The sequence below is a fragment of the Mercenaria mercenaria genome, chromosome 7 (assembly GCF_021730395.1).
Source record: "Mercenaria mercenaria strain notata chromosome 7, MADL_Memer_1, whole genome shotgun sequence".
NCBI classification, from domain to species: Eukaryota; Metazoa; Mollusca; class Bivalvia; order Venerida; family Veneridae; genus Mercenaria; species Mercenaria mercenaria.
Genome location: NC_069367.1, coordinates 30,567,318 through 30,588,484, shown reverse-complemented (window position 1 = coordinate 30,588,484; position 21,167 = coordinate 30,567,318). Strand labels below are relative to the sequence as shown.

The 21,167-nt window shown below is 34.9% G+C and overlaps 1 protein-coding gene across 2 annotated transcripts in view; it reads right to left on the bottom strand.

The window, feature by feature from the left end:
* Positions 1-6,042: 6,042 nt before the first annotated feature.
* The window catches only part of LOC123554647 (protein bunched, class 2/F/G isoform-like), an 80,182-nt gene continuing 65,057 nt past the window's right edge, over positions 6,043-21,167 (bottom strand). For both annotated transcript variants that reach the window (XM_045344905.2, XM_045344906.2), the window contains exons 2-3: positions 19,898-19,943; positions 6,043-12,074 (exon numbers count right to left, since the gene is read on the bottom strand). In XM_045344905.2, coding sequence (XP_045200840.2) covers positions 11,883-12,074; positions 19,898-19,943 — 238 coding nt within the window. In that variant the 3' untranslated portion in view covers positions 6,043-11,882. The remainder of the gene's footprint in view (positions 12,075-19,897; positions 19,944-21,167) is intronic.

Below are 21,167 nucleotides of genomic sequence, written 5' to 3'. Positions count from 1 at the left end.
AGTCTCTTTTGACCTATGACTCGCGTACTAGTCTGGGCAAATCTCCCTAACAAGTTTAAAAGGTCCTTGGCTCAAATGCTGCATTTTTGTACTAGCGTGACTATTTCTTACCCTGGAAGACTTAAATAACATTTAAAAACCAATCTCATTAGATGCTGCTGAGGTATATTCATTTACATAAAACAAAGGGAGGTAATTTGTCATTAATTTAGTCAACAGTTATCTACCCTGATTGTTCGAGTCCATCTGATGGCATAAATGACATTTTAAATCGGTATCTTCATTGATTACCGAGATAAACCCATTTTAATTTAAAACAAAGGGAGGTAATTTGACATAAATCATCCCATAGTTATCTACCCTGATTGTCCCTGTCCAACTAGTGACAATAATGAAATTTCAAATGAGTCCTATAAACACTGAGATAAATCCATTTTTATTAAAATCAGGGGAGGTAATCATGCATTCATGTAGAAGATACAGAGTACAAGCCTTTACAACAATATATTAGAAAAGTAAGTAAAAGTAGAAATTTCTTACCATGAAAGACGTAAATAACGTTTCAAACCAATCTCATTAGAAGCTGCTAGGTATATTCATTTACATAAAAAATAAAGGGAGGTAATTTGTCATAAATCCAGTCAATATGTATCTTCACTGATTGTCCAAGTCCATATGATGGCATAAATGAAATTTCAGATCAGTATCTTCATTAGTTAAGAGATATACCCATTTTAATTTGAAATAAAGGGAGGTAATTTGACATAAAATCAGTCCATAGTTATCTACCCGGATTGTCTGAGTCCAACTAATGAAATTTCAAATGAGTCCTACAAGTACTTACTGATATAAATCCATTTTGATTAAAATAAGGGGAGGTAATCAGATACAAAATAACTCCAGAACCTATGATTGGATCTGACAGATTCATCATGGAATCCAAGATTTATTGTTGTTGAAGATATTTTGCAAGTTTGTATCAAATCAAATCATAAATGAAGTCTCAATGTGGATACAAAAGCCAAAATAGCAAATTTTGGACATTTAAGGGGCCATAACTCTGGAACCCATGATGGGATCTGGCCAGTTTTCGAAAGGAACCAAGATATTATGCCAGTACAAATTGTGTGCAAGTGTTATTAAAGTTGATTGCAAAATGTGGTCTCTATCATGTTCACAAGCCAAAATTGGCAAATTTTGGCCCTTTAAGGGGCCATAACTCTGGGACCCATGATGGGATCTGGCCAGTTTTCGAAAGGAACCAAGATATTATGCCAGTACAAATTGTGTGCAATTGTTATTAAAGTTGATTGCAAAATGTGGTCTCTATCATGTTCACAAGCCAAAATTGGCAAATTTTGGCCCTTTAAGGGGCTATAACTCTGGGACCCATGATGGGATCTGGCCAGTTTTCGAAAGGATCTGAGATATTATGCCAATACAAGTTGTGTGCAAGTTTGATTAAAATCAAATACAAAATGTGGTCTCTATCATGTTCACAAGGAAATTGTGGACAGACGAAGGGCGCTCACAAAAGCTCACCCTGTCACTAGTAACAGGTGAGCTAAAAAACCAAAAAGGTATTTTCCATTTACAGAAATTTTCTATTTGTGACCTTCGGTCAAAATTGTTCCCAGCTTTTTATCAGTAAAGTGGCCTAGTTTTCTTAATACGACTGGTATCAGCAGACCCAAGTTCAAAGTATGGAAGAAATGTCTCGTAAGTCGGTTATTTCGCTACCCTAGAATGACTGCCTTTGCTCTGTTGGTACTGTATTCAAAAGGATATACCAGTCCTTATTAAGGTCTTCAATATACCAAAGAGCCATACTATGTACATGATGCTTTCTGTGATCATAGAACTGGTAAAAGCTAAATTTGGATACTAGTCTTGGAATGCATTGAAGCAAGCTCATAATTGCTGGACTTTTGCAGCTGGTCTCTGAATCCTGGGGTTTTAGCTCACCTGTCACATAGTGACGGTGAACTTTTGTGATCGCCCTTCGTCTGTCCGTCCACAATTTCTTGTGAACACAGTGGACCGCATTTTGCAATCAATTTTAATAAGACTTGCACCCAACTTGTATTGGCATAATATCACTGTTCCTTTCGAAACCTGGCCAGATCCCATCATCGGTTCCAGTTATGGTCCCTTAAAGGGGTCAAAATTTGCTATTTCTGGCTTGTGAACATGATAGAGACGTCATTTTGCAATTGATTTTAATAAAACATGCACACAACTTGTATTGACATTATATCTCAGTTCCTTTCGAAAACTTGCGAGATTCCATCATGGGTTTTAGCGTAATGGCCTCTTAAAGGGCCAAACTTGCTATTTTCGGCTTGTGAACACGATAGAGACCATATTTTGCAGTTGATTTTAATTACACTTGCACACGACTTGTATTGGCATAATATCTTGGTTCCTTTCGAAAACTGGTCAGATCTCATGGGTTCTAGAGTTATGGCCCCTTAAAGGGCCAAAATTTATTATTTTTGGCTTGTGAACACTAAGAGACCACATTTTGCAATTGATTTTAATTAAACTTGCACACAACTTGTATTGGCATAATATCTCGATTCCTTTCTAAAGCTGGCCATTTGTTCTGGAGTTATAAACAAGAGCTGTCAGTGGACAGCGCGGCCGACTATTCTCTGTGCTTGATAGTATAATATAAGCTATGAGTAAAACTTTAACATTACAATAAGCATATTCTAAGTCGAAAAGGGGCCATAATTCAGTCAGAATGCTTGATAGAGTTGCCTCCTTTTTACAGACTGGGGTCATGATGGTTAACAAGTATGCAAAATATGAAAGCAATATCTCAATGGACTTTGAAAATATTTGGGGTGGTACGCAAACCTTAACATTAAAATAAGCATATTCTTAGTAGAAAAGGGGCCATAATTCAGTCAAAATGCTTGATAGAGTTGCCTCCTCCTTTTTAGCTCACCTGTCACAAAGTGACAAGGTGAGCTTTTGTGATCGCGCGGTGTCCGTCGTCCGTCCGTCCGTCTGTAAACTTTTGCTTGTGACCACTCTAGAGGTCACATTTTTCATGGGATCTTTATGAAAGTTGGTCAGAATGTTCATCTTGATGATATTTAGGTCAAGTTCGAAACTGGGGCACGTGCCTTCAAAAACTAGGTCAGTAGGTCTAAAAACAGAAAAACCTTGTGACCTCTCTAGAGGCCATATATTTCACAAGATCTTCATGAAAATTGGTCAGAATGTTCACCTTGATGATATCTAGGTCAAGTTCGAAACTGGGTTACGTGCCATCAAAAACTAGGTCAGTAGGTCTAAAAATAGAAAAATCTTGTGACCTCTCTAGAGGCCATATATTTCATAAGATCTTCATGAAAATTGGTCAGAACCTTCATCTTGATGATATCTAGGTCAAGTTCGAAACTGGGTCACGTGCCATCAAAAACTAGGTCAGTAGGTCAAATAATAGAAAAACCTTGTGACCTCTCTAAAGGCCACATTTTTCATGGGATCTGTATGAAAGTTGGTCTGAATGTTCATCTTGATTATATCTAGGTCAAGTTCGAAACTGGGTCATGTGCGGTCAAAAACTAAGTCAGTAGGTCTAAAAATAGAAATACCTTGTGACCTCTCTAGAGGCCATATATTTCATGAGATCTTCATGAAAATTGGTCAGAATGTTCACCTTGATGATATCTAGGTCAAGTTCGAAAGTGGGTCATGTGCCATCAAAAACTAGGTCAGTAGGTCAAATAATAGAAAAACCTTGTGACCTCTCTAGAGGCCATATTTTTCATGGGATCTGTATGAAAGTTGGTCTGAATGTTCATCTTGATGATATCTAGATCAATTTCGAAAGTGGGTCACGTGCCATCAAAAACTAGGTCAGTAGGTCAAATAATAGAAAAACCTTGTGACCTCTCTAAAGGCCATATTTTTCATGGGATCTGTATGAAATTTGTTCTGAATGTTCATCTTGATGATATCTAGGTCAAGTTCGAAACAGGGTCATGTGCGGTCAAAAACTAGGTCAGTAGGTCTAAAAATAGAAAAACCTTGTGACCTCTCTAGAGGCCATACTTGTGAATGGATCTCCATAAAAATTGGTCAGAATGTTCACCTTGATGATATATAGGTCAAGTTTGAAACTGGGTCACGTGCCTTAAAAAACTAGGTCAGTAGGTCAAATAATAAAAAAACGTTCTGACCTCTCTAGAGGCCATACTTTTCATGGGATCTGTATGAAAGTTGGTCTGAATGTTCATCTTGATGATATCTAGGTCAAGTTTGAAACTGGGTCAGTTGCGGTCATAAACTAGGTCAGTAGGTCTAAAATTATTAAAATCTTTTGACCTCTCTAGAGGCCATATTTTTCAATGGATCTTCATGAAAATTGATCTGAGTGTTCACCTTGATGATATCTAGGTCAGTTTTGAAACTGGGTCACGTGCGGTCAAAAACTAGGCCAGTAGGTATAAAAATAGAAAAACCTTGTGACCTCTCTAGAGGCCATATTTTTCATGAGATCTTCATGAAAATTAGTGAGAATGTTCACCTTAATGATATCTAGGTAAAATTCAAAACAGGGTCACGTACCTTCGAAAACTAGGTCAATAGGTCAAATAATAGAAAAACCTTGTGACCTCTCTAGAGACCATATTTTTCAATGGATCTTCTTGAAAATTGGTCAGAATTTTTATCTTGATAATATCTAGGTCAAGTTCAAAACCGGGTCACATGAGCTCAAAAACTAGGTCACTATGTCAAATAATAGAAAAAATGATGTCATACTCAAAACTGGGTCATGTGGGAAGAGGTGAGCGATTCAGGACCATCATGGTCCTCTTGTTACAGACTGTGGTCATGATCGTAAACAGGTATGCAAAATATGAAGGCAATATCTCAATGAACTTTGAAAATATTTGGGGTGGTACGCAAACTTTAACATTTGTGTGATGCTAACGCCGACGCCGGGGCAAGTAGGACAGCTCCCCTATTCTTTGAATAGTCAAGCTAAAAATTGCTATTTAGGCTTTTGCACCATATAGAGACTTAATTTATGGTTTGATTTTTCAAAATATCTTTAACAATAGATCTTGGATTCCATGATGAATCTGGCAGATCTAGTCATAGGTTCCAGAGTTACGGTCCCTGATTGACCCCTAAAAGAGCCAAAATTTGTTAATTTTACATTGTGAACACAATATTTGTGACATTTTACATTGGATTTTAACTACACTTGCAACTTATGTCACGTTATTGGTTCTAGAGTTTCTGTCCCTAAAAGAGGCAACATTTTCTACATTGGCCCTTTCATTTAATTACAAGATATCTAAAATTTTACGAGGTGGTATACAAAATTCTGTGCTTGTACATTTTCTATACGATACACTTTGACAGAACAGAGTAGTTGAAACAAATCCTGCCACTAATGATACTGGCACACGTTTGCTTTTACTTGTACTTGCTTCCCTTCTACTGTGAAATCATTTCAATTTCGGGGGCATGAATATTCATGGTTTTGACCAAAACAACTATTTCATGGGGATATGAATTCATAGATTTCATCTTTTGAAGATAAAATGAATGGGAATTTTATTTGTTTGTTAGGACTTTATTTTGTGGATTGACGCAATCACGAAAATTAATCTCCCAGGAAAATTGATTTCACAGTATGTGAAAATCAGTCCAGTGCAATCTTACTCTGGCAGGGTTGTAAGTTCAAGCCAAGCACGGTTTCTTCTACCACTCAAGCTGGGAAGTTCTTGAAATGGTAATATGTCTACATTGGTCCAATAGGAACTTGAATAGTAAGCTTATAAAGATGCATGGTTTTCAGCTGCCATTCAAATCCGAGTTTGCTTTTACAAGCGAAAAAGTAAAGGGGAACGAAAGCCATCTTCCAACCATTCATAACTGAAAGGGTTTTCTAAAATCTGACAACTGGGCCGTGGTGGCAACTGGGCCGTAATGTTCAGTGCTGAAATTCACCTTTTTCAGCACTTTAAGGTGAATATGATATTACAGGAATCAAATAAATACAAAACACTGATATATATGAGGAATTCTGACTTTAATTCTTCTTTAGACATGAAACAAGCATTTCCTTAAATCTTTGAAATCTGAACAACCAGCTGCTGATGCCATTTTCATCTTATAATCTTGTCTAAAAATTTCTGTATTATAGGTTAATAACACAATTTAATCTTACAATGTCGGATAAAATAATATTTCATTAATTGTATACCAAGTTCCTACTTAACGACTTAATTCTCAAGTCAGAAAGCATACAAACAGTTTTTGCCTATCTTTATTTCCGAGCTGCAACTTAAAAAGGCTAACCTCTGCATATATATTCAATACAATATAATCAATACTTCTGTTGTGTAGCTTTGGTAAATTGAAAGATGATTTTTTCTCTAAAAAATATGATCCGTGTCAATAAACGCATGCTTCTACTTTCATTTTACTTGAATGGCTATTTCATAGATTTGTAATAATAGAATAAATAACATTAACACATAACAATAAATCTTGTGCTCATAGAGCATAATTTTACTTTTTGCATTCATTTTTGTTTTTTATTTCTTTTACAAAATATAATAACTACAGAACGATATACAACACCAAATGTGTATAAAGTTTTTTTGTTGTTTTTTTTTGTTTTTGGAAGAATTACAATGGATTCTCAGTACAACAGGGTTATGATCTGGGATACTGTATTGGGCTCAAGTGGATTTTGCCAGACCTGGATCACGCAAGGTGGGAAAAAACTGGTGGAATGACCCTTCTATCATACAACTTAAAACTTTGTGTTTATTGTAGCTAAAGTTAACTTTATATGCACTTGATGAAGAAAAAAAAAAAGAACTTTATTTACCAAGTCAAGTTTACTAATGAAAGTAGTCTGGAAAAGAGTAAAGTACGAAATAATACTTCCCCTTAGTGCAATATGGATGTTTACTTCCACCAGTTAATTTCTATTTGTACAAGCAGTGTTTATTACAGAATATTGAATGGTATACGATACAATATTGTACCCTATTATATGGACATAATTTTTAAGAAAAGATTCAAGATGGTAAAATGGATGTGTTCTTTTTCCAGTATGAATGTAATCATGAGTAACTCTGGTTCTATTTCCATTCTTCTAAGTCATGAATGAATAATGAATCTGTCAAAAAAAAATAAAATTAAAATTAAAAAATGTAGAAATTGTCAAAATGTTGCATTTTGTAAGACTGATGTATGCGATATTTTAAAATCTACATGAAAAAATGGTAAATTTATTATGAGGAAATGCGTTTTTAAGCCAACAAAGATTAACAAACATCTCTGCCACTTGTTCTGAATTTAAAATCACCTAATGCAGATGGTTGGGGAGCAGCGGAAAAAAAAGCAACACGGGGACTTAGCAGTGTCTCAAATGCCGTCGAAAAATGTTCATCAGAAAAATTGCATCCTCACAAAGGATTAAAAGTAACAAGTTGACTCCAACAAATCATTAAGAACAACGGAAAATATAGTATTATATGTGTTTTCTTGTATATACATATTTACAAAGCATTGTCAAATTTGTTCCGTTCTATATACAAACTGGCCTCTTCACAATAATATTTTACCTCTAGAAACATCATAACCATATGTGAGTTTTCACAAAGCTGTAGGACTACTAAATATTTGAAGCAGCAATGAAGATTTTTATTTATTTATGCACAATTTTTAACACCCAGACACATCAAACACTATTGTCATTATCATTTTTGTGGCGGTTGTAGATATTTTTTTTAATTTGAAATCTTCAAATATATTTGTTCCCACAAAAAAACAACAACCCAATCATAGTACTTATTTTTACGAAAAACTAAATATATTTACCAAAACAAAACATAAATTTTCCGTGCTGTGCACTAAATAGAGCTACAGAAATGTGAAAACTTGCAGGCGTATTAAATACATTCACAGCCAGATCACACCACTCCGAAATACTTGTATTATTTTATGAACTGATATGTACATATTGGAATCATTATGTGCTTTTCCAGTTTTCCACCTACACTTTAAAACATATGTCATTACCACACTTCCTGTCACAGGTTTTCAACATTCAATCTTTTGCGAAGACAAATCTCCCATTCAAAGATTCAAACACCAAATGAAGTGATTTAAATTTACAAGACTTTCATTCATTTTCTTTTTTAAACTTCTAATATACACAGTAATATGCCAGAATTGCAAGGGTAAAAAATTTGATTAAACTGACTGAAATAAACTGGCCAGAATTTCATTTCAATAAAATCTTTGTCATATAATACAGATTTCATTCAAGATTTTAGCAATAAAAGTAACGTGTTAAAATACCTGAACCGTAACGATAATTATCAATTTCCGTCTGATCACAATCTCCGTTAAGTAATTTTGGCATCTTCCAGCTAGCAGTTTTAGTTTACTGTGTAATCAATAAATTTCATAGGCATGAAATTTCATAGTTTTAGTCAAAACAGCAATTTCCTGGGGATATGAATTCGTGGACTGCAACTTTTGAACATGAATGGGAATTTCACTTCTTTGTTATTGGGATTAAATTTCGTGAATTGACTCAACCACGAAAATTAGTCCCCCACGAATATTAGTGACTTCACAGTATACTAATTTATTTTAGCTCGACTGTGAAGAAAGCTTCAAGTTTATTCAATCTACGCTTGAGTCTGCTTTCTAGAAAAAACCAGTGCTGGTGCAATATGAGGTGTGGTCTTGAACCCACGACCTCTAGGTCGAGTTGCCAACAACTTAACCACTATATCACCGCTCCTCTCCGGCTAGTTGCATGTATAACCAAACTAAGGTGCTAGAAAATGCCGAAATAGGAGAGGAGTACATAACTACACAGAAATTGTCAATTGTCATTATGGGTCATTACCTTAAACTGACACGGCAGGTTTCGAGCGATACTGTATATTAATTTAAAATACTTCTACAAAATGTCAACTGTGAAATATATGCCAGTACTAATCATATCAGACTTTTAAATAAGAATGATACATTAAAATAGTTCTTTATACATTTTTATAATTTTTCTCAACATGTACAACGTGCATATATACAACAGGTACCAATTTATATAAAATACAACTTTTATATAGGTCTTGCATAATGTATGATTACTTCTATACAACAGTTCATTGATAAAATAAATAGCACTTTTATTTTTAAGTTGTCTCCCTTTACCTACAAAATTAGTGATTTTTTTTCACTATTTCCAAGATCTCATATACTATTTATAAACATTTTCACAACTGAACAGAACAGGACTTTGTAGCACAGAAGTTACAGAAAATACTCTTTAAATTCTTATCTTGAATCTTTTAGCATCATAAAACTACTGCAAACAACCAGAAAATTCTGGAACAATTTTCACATGGGATCAATAAAATCAATTGCAGGAATGGAAAATAACTGCCAGCTTATTATTTGTTTAAGGAGAGGGGTAATGTTTTCCATCTATAATTTAGATGTATATTACCTCTCAACGTGTTCCAGTCTATAGCAAGTTCTATTAATTTTTGTTACTCCCTGCACAATTTTTTTTACCTTATCATGAAAGGACCTTGATAAACTTTCCCATCAGTGTCCTCAACTGAGGACCCATAGACAAATAGTTAACATGCGCCCACAAAATGGAACTAGCTTGGTAACGAGAAATTTTGAAGCTGGTACTGTAATTTTCCATCATGTGTTTTATTTTCACAGTTTTGCAAAATTTTATGTATCGGTAAACATAAGAGGAAACTAGGTCAAAGTAGTCGCAGTAGCGGAATGGTTTAATTATGTACTACCTCATCTATTATTCATTTATTGCAAAACAATTTTGAGTTTAACGTTCTCATAAAGTTTCTAATTTTGCACCATCTCCAGACATATTCTCAATTCAGCTAGTACTCAAACCCTCATAAATACTTCCATTTTATTATACAAACAAAACATTCAAAAATAATTACACAGCCGTTACATTACAAATCACTGTCAGACAATATTACACAAACTTTATATGCCCTTGTATATAATCCATAAAACCTAAAGCCTTCACCAAAAACCACTTTGTTCAACCATGGGAGGTCCATTTTTTTTTTAATATATACAAGAAAAACGAAGACCATTGGATGAGTAACGATGATAATACACTTCATCAAATGCCTTAAAATTTTATGTATTTGGTTAACCAAATCATAAGACCAAAAGATTGTGGGCTAAAACCAAAGTTTGCATGAATTTTAATATTCAAACCCATAAAATCTAAAAGAAGAAAATTTTGTGGGCGTTCTCCAACCAAGAAAATCAAGTTTTGAGTAATACTCATTTCAGCAGACAAAGTTATCTAGTGGTAAGATATCTGTCCATGGAAATCAAGGGCCACAAGTTTGATCCTCTCTCTTCAGACTGGAACTTCAACCAGTCTTTTGGAACTGACCTGAAATCAAGGCTTTACACCTTTAATGTAAAAAAAAGAAGCTCTATTAAACTTCTTAAGGAGTCACTAATGGGCAACAGGCAGGGACAATTGAACTTCAATACAAACGGAAGTTCTAATAAGTAGTAAAAATTACCTCGAGATAAAATTTTCAAACATCGTAGATAAAATTTTCAACTCTGGTCAACGTAGATAAAAAAAAAAAGGTGTGACTGTCTGGTCAACCCCTATCTTCGTTCGACAAGAGGTCTTAAATAATCTGGTTAGAGGTGAAGGTTTTAGATTTTAACCTATAGATATTAACTTATGATTATCACATACAATTCTTGATTATATCGACAACACATATACTACATAATCTCATAATGAATTCTTCATTGCTTAAAACTTGTAGAAATATTATTTTTTCAACTGATTTGCAGAAATAGAATACCGTTAAAAACTTTTCACATAAAAAAAGTATTTAAGATAAAATATTAACAAAAAGATACTTGCTTATATTTGTTATTATGTATATATAAATGTAATAATATATAATGCCTGTATATATAAATATTATATAGGTATGAACCACCTGAAGAAAAAAAAAATTGATCATGATGATGGATTTGTCGGCTATGTGCATCAAGGGGACAATAGAAAGACTGTCCCCTTTTGTTTTTAAAGCCATGATTATTCAATTTTTTACACAGATTTAAGACTAATTTACATAATATGCAAGAAGTTAAAAAGAAGTGAAAAATGGGCATTTTTTTCTGTACATCAACACAGTCCAAGTATGGACGTGCAAACAATAGTAGAGAATGTGAGAAATAGAAATTCTTAGAGAAAAAAGTAAAATATGATAGGCTATAATTTCTCAGCACGATTATTTCATATAAAGCACTTTCATGGTGAAATATGGCTAGTTTAAAAGCAAGAATGGCAGGGGATAGAGGGGGGGAGGGGGCATTCAGTTTTAGGGTAGGGTCTATCACTGGATATTCTCGAGAAATATCGGTCAATAAACAGTAAGTGTTTGTTTTCCCTCATCCTTCTTGGTCAGTTCCATTTGTTTTGCCTTTCTCTTTTTCCAGGCCATCTAAATGTCTTTATTCCTATCATGCCTCAGTTTTAATTTGCTGCTAAAACTTCCGTCACCTTTGTTCGACAACTCGCTGAATTTTATCATATTTACATACATCATGTATGCAAATAAATTCATCAAAGATTGTCACCTTTCTCATTTCACGGCTCCTCCCTTTTTTTTTTATGGACTGTCCACAGTTGGCTTCCTGAACAAAGGGAGACCATTCTACCGATTATCACTGCAAGGTAGGTAACTCGCTTTAAAACAAATGAAGTGACCTCCCCTTAATCCAGTGTTGTGAGCACTGAGTATAGAGTGTAAGCGATGTGTTTAAATACATCTCTCTCTCCCCGTCCTTCATGATGATGATGATGGCAGTGGTTGCCTTGGCTGCGACAGTTTTGCCAGCGTCTCTGGACTAGCTGCAGCTCGCAGTATGCCGTTCTCATATTCGAGCTGATTGTTTCGTTCGATAAGTTCCGCTATCTGTTCCTTCAGTACCTCAACCTCCTCCCTCACTGCGAACATCAGATGACTCTTGACTAAATCCTGAAGATAAAATGATTTCAAACATTAATGTACAAATTCACAAAAAATGACCAAAAAGTTCTAAACAGTCTGTTTTCCAGATTGGTTAGCATACACAGTTTATTGCTGCTCCCTTCATACAGGGTTTTTTATTAGAACATTGAAATGCGGAAGATAAATTGCTACAACAAGTTTCAGGAAATTTTTGAAAATTGGTGCAGTCGTCTCGTAATATAAAGTAGACTGATTTTTGAAGTCATAGCTACAAAAGCTGGATAATAACTATTTTATTATCTTTCCAAGAGTTTCTTCATGGCATTGTAGGTTTGGCTTTGTTGACAAAGAATTGGTAAAAATAACCTTTATGTATAGAAAAATACTGTGCAATTATCTCCATGTTTTCTATCAAAGCTGATTACATAAGACACATTTAGAGATAAAACAAATTGTCAATTATTTACAGGTGTGTTCAATTTACAAATTACAATATTCAATTATGTATTTCAACTGCGCAATATCTACAAAACAGACCTGACCTCAACCCAAGGACCTTCACAATAGCGTTCTCTATTCCTTTACGACTTTCATTAACACAACACAAAAGATTTCAGAATAAATCACTTACCAAACAAAAAAGGACCATTTTGCCTTTTTAAAAGTCACAAAGATTTCAAAATACAAAACTTACCAATAAAACTAATAGGTGCATTTTCCTGTTAGAACTCGAGATCAACCTGCCCAAAATACTTAAAATAAAACACTTACCAAATAATGATCGTCCCGGAGTTTTTGTTCGATCCTTTTCATTAAGAACTGATCAATTCCCACTGTTTTAAACTGATCCATTGTCAATGAATAAGCCATTATTGTCTTTAAAAGAATACTACAGTATATATATATATATAATATATATATTTTCTATTCCAAGTACAACTACCTCCTACTTGTTAAATTTCTGAAAATCTAATTTCCTATTTCTAGAAATTTTTACGCCTTGTGTTCTCTAGCTCTTTCATACGTTAAATGAATGGTTTGTTCACACAACCAATACACTTATAAAACATTACAACAAACAGAGGTGATTCACAGTTCATTGCCCCCAGTGTTTAACATGTTACACAGCCTAGATTTTTACCACATCCTTGAGCTGGGTTTTTTCCAACGGTCAATAACTCCAGTAATTTGTTTTCTTCACAAACAGCGATCAATATTTCATTGTTGCTCTTACTCCCACAATAATTTTTGCTTTGTCATTGTAAATATTTGTTTTATTTTTTAAATTTTACTGATTTGCTGGATCTATTTGTTTTTGCCATTCAGACTGATACTGCAGCTAAGAGCCAGCAGGAAATCAATAACATGAGAGTTTTATCAATGGAAAAATTTTGTTTGTTGCTTCTTGTTGCTGAGTTAGGGAAAAAGTACATTATTGTTTGTTTGTGTTTGGGCCAAAAATATTTAAGTTCAACAAAACTGCACAATCTAGGGCATGGGGAAGGGAACAGGTTTGATTCTTGTGCAAGGCTTTGGTATATGGCATTATGGGATAGTGGGGAACATTTACGGTGCTACGGGGTGTGAGGTGCGTCTCACTTTGCATATTAACCTCTCATGAAAACAAAGTGCATGTTGCTAAGTTGCGTTCTATGCTTCCAACTGATGAAGAGTGTTTTCAGCCGATTTCCTCTTTTTGTACAGAAACGTTTAAAATAAAGTTATTACATTTGGTTAGATAATTATGTGCAAAAATTGTATTGTTGTTAAAAGATGTTGGTGGTATCCTCTGATTTCCTCTTCACAGACTTTTTACACTTTAGGCGGTGGACCCATAACGAGTCCCTATCGTCTGTTGGATTACTTATTCTTCAAACGCAATTTCAGCATTCTAAGTTTGATACAAAATGTACCTTTATATAACAGAAAGGTCTGAGCCTGAATGATGAAGAATGGTGGAGTACAGTAATCAAATGTGTGGGAAGTCTGTCAGTTACCTGCTAAGTAAATACAACGCATGTACAGTAGTGGACAAAAACTGGCAGGTAAACAGCACCAAAATACTGCTAGTCTGTTGCACTATTGTGTTAATCTGAACAAAAAAAAGTTTATCATGTCATTTTCAGCATTATTCTGCAGAATTAATGTTACTGACAACATTCCATTCATTGGGATATAGGTAAATGACACATCTTTGGTAAAACTGGCAAGGGGGGCATCACCACTGACATCAAAAAACATTTACTGATAAATTGCCATGGTGAATGACAGTCATTTGCTATTTTGATGTGTTTAATGTATATTGGCTGCACCAACTGCTACTGTGCGGTGACGGCGACCCCTCTCACGCAATTTGCTGTCGCCATTTTCATAATAATGTCTTCACAGCAATTTCTTAACCGTTATGCAGCCATTTCAACACTGTTTTTGCAGCAGAAACAGTATTTTAGTAACATAACAGCGGACAGTTTATCTTAGGTCAGGGTCTCAAGATTTTGTACCAATGTGTACTTGTTCTCCACAAGTATTAACTGACAACTTCCCTTCATAAATCGAGAGGCAGAGAATGTCCTGAATGTTGTCAGACCTATCAGACATGTCTTTGTCTTGAATCAAGTTATTACTACTATGAACTTTTTTAAATGTATCTTTTCTTTGTGGGCACATCAGTGTTACTGACAGGTATGATTTTAGTTGTTACATAAAATACATTCCAGTGACTGTATGTCGGCAGGTGTTAATAATTCACTCCATTTAAAGGCACATTTCCTGCTGGTTGTGACAGGTTAACCTTATATAAATTACTTTTCTGATTTAAATACCTTAATTAGTATGCATGCTAGCATACTATTTTGCCTTACCTGCAAAAAGAAATATGCTACCATAAATGAGCTGCGCCATGAGAAAACCAACAGTGTGTTTGCAACCAGCGCAGGATCCAGACCAGCGCAGGATCCATGCTGTTCGCTTTCAAATCTTGCAATTAGAGAAACCGTTAGCAAACAGCATGGATCCTGACCAGTCTGCGCGGATGCGCAGGCTGGTCTGGATCCAACCTGGTCGCATATGCATCCATGCTGGTTGCATATGCACTATCTTGGTTTTCTCATGGTGCGGGTCAAATGTAAATTTCAAGATTTTTTTCTAAATTTAGACGGTTGACTCAAATGTCTAATTTAAGAACTGAAAGTAAGTTCAGACCAGATATCAGTGGCTGTACATAGTAAAACCACAAAAATGTTATCGCCTAAAATGCCGAACGCCTACAATTTTAGTTCCTGTTCAAACTGATCTGTGTTTGTTTATTACATGAACAATCTACCTTTAGTCATCAATGCAAACAAGATCTGCATACTGCATTCCCTGTGTTTTGTTACTAGATGTAAACAAGCTACCTATAAACAACATGATAGTAAGCTATACTCTCCTACCCAAAGTAAAAAGACCTATGCCATCAAAGAAAAAGACCTCTACCAATGACTTCTCTGCCGCTACAGAGTAACCTCTTCTACCTCTACAGTGTAATCTCTTCTACCTCTACAGTGTAACCTCTTTTACAATGGAAATTCTAAAGCAGTCTCTTCTACCTCTACAGTGTGACCTATAATGTAGCCTCCTTTACTTCTAGAGGGTAACCTCCTCTCTTTACAGTAGCTCCCTCTACCTCTACAATGTAACCTCTAATGTAGTTTCCTCTATGTCTACAGTGTAATCTTAACGCAGCCTCCTCTACCTCTACAGTGTAGTTTCTACTGCTAGAGTGTAACCTCTTCAACTACTACAGTGTAACCTGCAATGTAGCCTCCTCTACCTCCAGAGTGTAATATCTACAGTGTAACATCAACTACCACTACAGTATAGTTCCTCTACCCCTAGAGTGCAACCTCATCAACTACTATATACAGTGTAATCTCTACCTATACAGTGTAACCTCTAATGTAGCCTCCTCTACCTCCAGAGTGTAATATCTACAGTGTAACATCAACTACCACTGTACAGTATAGTTCCTCTACCTCTAGAGTGCAACCTCATCAACTACTATACAGTGTAATCTCTACTATACAGTGTAATCTCTACCTATACAGTGTAATCTCTACCTATACAGTGTAACCTCTAATGTAGCCTCCTCTACCTCTACAGTGTAACCTCTTCTACCTCCTGTGCAGTGTAACCTATGGAGCAACACCACTAATTATAGTCTGTAATTGGTCTCTTGTACAGTGTGTAGTTAAGTTATAAGATCATGGACACTTTATTACGGCTGAGGCAATTATTTGTTGCTTTCCCCAGCAGAATTCTTAATGCCTTACAATACTTTGATGACCTTGCATGAAATAACCTCATTGACCGCTAAGTTAATTACTAACAGGACCATCTAGATTATATTGACAAGAATTCTCTCACCAAACAATAATTCCATAATTAACAATAACCACAAGATTGACCACACTGAAAAAGCACCATCACGTTAACCAGGGATGACCACACGCCTACAAGTCTTATGTATGGAAAGGTAGGTTAGCGCAATTTTTCAGTGACCACCCACCATATGTCAGTTTGTACTGCTTCTGAATCGATCATATAAATTTTATGTTTACCCATTAACTCCTACGCAACCTATTTTTTCCTACAAGGTTGGCTAAATTTTACCTTTTAAGGTGAAAAACCTGCCGATCAGTTGAATTATTTTGACGATCATTTAAAATACATCACCTGTAAACTGTAAACAGCACCTCACCGCTATTCGGATTAAAATAGATTGTTTTTGCTTTGTGCAACCATGCAGGCATCAACACAAGTTAAAGCAGGTTAATTTAAAGAAGACGAAGACGAATTAACACCTGCACATGCTTTTGTTAATTGCCGTTGACTATATATGGATGAAAATAGTTTTGGCTGCCCTACTGTCCTAAATAAACATGGCAATAAAAATTTGTCACTGTGACATGGCCAGACAGAAGGTGCACTGACGGCCACCACACTATATGTCCAACATAAAAACTTTGTAGTCGAGACTGGCCAAAATGGACACTTCTTCATGCAATTTTCGCAATTTCAATCTTTAAAAGACAAAAAATTCTAAAATTTTGAATAAAAAAATATGGATCTGATTGATACAATTTTGCGAAATACATAAAAAGTAGTCCTTTATAAAACAAGAGCACCGCCTTGCGGGTGCTGACGCTCATCTGATTTTTTTTTTGTGTAATAGAAATATTGTCCTACCCATGATTTTCTAAGTCTAAAAAGGGGCATCATTCTTGCAAAAAGCAGGATAGAGTTATGTTTCTTGATGTTCAGTGTCCACTTATGATGGTGAAAAACTGTTGCAAGTGTTAAAGCAATAGCTTTGATAGTTTATGAGAAAAGTTGACTTAAACATAATACTCAACCAAGAAAATGATTTTCTAAGTCCAAAAGGGGCAATAATTATTGCAAAAAGCAGGATGGAGTTATGTTGCTTGTTGTACAGGGTCAGCTTATGATGGTGAACAAGTGTTGCAAGTTTCAAAGCAATAGCTTTGATAGTTTAAGAGAAAAAGTTGACCTAAACATAAAACTTAACCAAGAAATCTGATATTTTCTAAGTCCAAAAGGGGCCATAAATCTTGCAAAAAGCAGGATGGAGCTATGTTTCTTGCTGTACAGGGTCATCTTATGATGGTGAACAAGTGTTGCAAGTTTTAAAGCAATAGCTTTGACAGTTTAGGAGAAAAGCTGACCTAAACATAAAACTTAACCAAGAAAACTGATTTTCTAAGTCCAAAAGGGGCAATAATTCTTGCAAAAAGCAAGATGGAGTTATGTTTCTTGACGTACAGGGTCTGCTTATGATGGTGAACAAGTATTCCAAGTTTCAAAGCAATAGCTTTGATAGTTTAGGAGAAAAGTTGACCTAAACATAAAACTTAACCAAGAAATCTGATATTTTCTAAGTACAAAAGGGGCCATAAATCTTGCAAAAATCAAGATGGAGTTATGTTTCTTGCTATACAGAGTCAGCTTATGATGGTGAACAAGTATTCAAAGTTTCAAAGCAATAGCTTTGATAGTTTAGGAGAAAAGCTGACCTAAACATAAAACTTAACCAGGCAACGCCGACGCAGACGCCGACGCCGACAACCGCTCAAGTGATGACAATAACTCATCATTTTTTTTCAAAAAATCAGATGAGCTAAAAAATCATTAGTTTCACATTTTCTAAAATGACACTGAAGTATCATGGGATCAGTAACTTTTTGCAATAACAAGGACCTGACTTCAAAACCTGTTTGCTACCTTAAAGGGATTAATAGTTATATGTTATTACACTCCTGTATCCCGCACAGATCTACTTTTTTGCAGTATGTCTTGGAAGTAAAATTGGCAAAATTGTTAAAAATAATAAACCAAGATGAGATGTCTAAAGGTTACTGTTTTAATTGTCTTGTGCATACAATTATCAGGAATTCCAGGGTAAACATTTCTAAGAAAATACTAACCTATATATTTTTTTTGTTTTTCTGACTGCTTTCCCAGCTGTGTATAATTAGTAACTTCTAACTTCTCACAGGAGAGTGCCAAACAATTAATAGACACCAAGAAGTAAATAAATCATTAATTTCAAATAGCTTTACCTGTTTTTCCAGGTAATTACCAGTTTCTTCACAACAGAAAGTTAAATCATGTGGATCAAGTTTTGTTTGCTGAGCCATATATTTAATGTGATATGGTTGAACAAAATCAGCATTCCTGGAAATATTTTCTACTGTACTTTTCTTTTCCCCCAGTTTCCCCTCAAGTCAAAATATTTAAGGTGATAACACAGAGCTGTGAGCAAGTTGTTCTATAGGACAAACTGTCTCGTACTTAATATCACCTATCCTGCTGCAAGTTGCACTTGTTCTGCAATTTACTATTTAACAAGAATGATTTTCATCCACAGCATCTCTGTCATTTAGACCAATGATCTTTGAACTTACCTTACCACTGTGACCAATAGTTCTCTTGTTACTTTAGGTCACTGGCCTAGCTTTTGGCAGGACTGATTATTATCTATTAAAGTCTCCAGTAAGTCTGAAAGAGGACCTTTCTTTGGATCTAAACTTTAGAAAATACTTACCTTTATGTCACTGACCTTTTCGCATAACACTGTTTCATCTGAAGTCCCCAGCAAGTCGAAAGAAGGGAACTTTCTTCGGACGTAAACTTTCTATAAGTACTCACTTCAACATGTGGCTAAAAGGTTAAGTTTACTGTCTTAGGATCACTCGTCCCTCACCATTATTGGTTTGAAATGTAGAATCTTTCATGTGAGGAAGTTATCCTGCCATTTTACAGGTTAGTGGTTCTACCAAGGTGCCTGCTTGTAATGAAGTAGACTAGCTCCTAGACTATGATATATTTTTTTTTACATTTTTATGATTTATGTAGTGAACTGAGCCAGTCTATATCCTATGTCCAATATCATATAATTTTAACATCAGTCCTCTTAGAAAATCTCTAGAATAGACTGGCTTTTGTCTCTATGAACATAAAAAAGAAAAAAATCATAAAAATATCTTAATTATCAGTCTAGTGGCTAGTCTAGTAATGAAGATAACCTGGGGTCTTCCTCCACCATCAAACGCCAAAAAAAGTCATTATATGACCTATAACTGTGTCAATGTGACAGTAAACCCAACTCATTTAAAAGCCTTTGGCCTTTGCGCACAACTGATTCTTACTTGCATTAACTTAATTAAGTTTCCTAAGAAAGTCTAAATTTGGTTCCTGACTGCAGAATATTACAATCAAGCACTCCTCCTTGGAGTCTGTCTTTGATCAAATCTTTTTTTTTTTTTCAAGTTACAAAAATCAAGCACACTCACCATAGCCTGTTCTATCTTGTTATCTATAGCTACTGTACTGGATCCACTGGAAATAGAAAAAGAGAAACACTTAAGTCATTGCTGACAGATTGGTCAATACTTTTATTGTAACCAGGAGAGTTATTAAAGACCTTCCTTAGTAACCAAGACTTGTTCCACAATTCCAAACTTCTTGTCCTGTGATGGAAATCATTTCAGTTAAAGGTAGCGAATGTATTATAATGACAATGCACAATTTCCGAGAAACTGTAATACTATTATCTACTCGCTATTTTATCATTAGCTCAAACAAATGGGCAGCTTTAAGTAGCAACTGAGAAATGCCAAGTCGCATACGAAGATCATTTTTTTAAAATGGAAACTGACTCATTATTATACGTCAACCACCTTAATGAATTTAAAGCTTTAAATAAATAAAACTTCTTTAAGCTGGTCTAAAATTGGCACATTTTCAAATTTGTAATAACATATCAAAACAATAATGAAACATATCTTTCGTAAAAGTCTTTATAATGTGTATATTCTGTGACTTTATCACAGAACACTCGCTGCGAAACTCAAGTATCTTAAAACCAATGGCAGCTATTAAAAAGTCTCTATATAATCATATTAAAATGTATTTTTAGCTGTTACAATATCAATAGAAGTTCTAAATTTTGTTCTCTCTTTTGTGTTTATATCTGTATCACCATGTATAATATTTCAAAAACAATTGCCACAATTTCGTGGTAATTTAAAGCTCTTTTCTCAATTGTTTAAATTTATATATAATATTAAAGTCTAGTTGCTAAACTGGTGGGCACTCCAGTTCCAAATAAGTCCGTAAGTGATAGACAAAAAATAAAGTTAATTCTAGAAACACTGAACTTGATAATAACCTGACATTCTTTTTCTGAAAAACCAGAACAAGGCAAGGATCCATATCGAATTGAAAGCCTGCTCAATATCAAGCAAAATCCGAGGAATCACTATTATCTAAAACAAAATAGTTCCAATATTGTCAAAATCAAGTCACAACTTAATTGCCCCAAATTCTGGGACTATAAAAGCACCATGAAGCACCATTCTGTTACAGAAAATACTAGTTCTCCCACTCTGAATCAATAGTTTTTCTATGAGAAGGTAACGAAAGTATTCCTGGCACAGGAGAAAAATAATAGGTACAGTAGTATAATGTAATACAGTGCTTTCTCCTCAGGGACAGCAAGACAAAAACGGTCATTAACTTTTGTTTGGTTTCTGATATAAGCAGTCTAACTGGAAAAAAAAA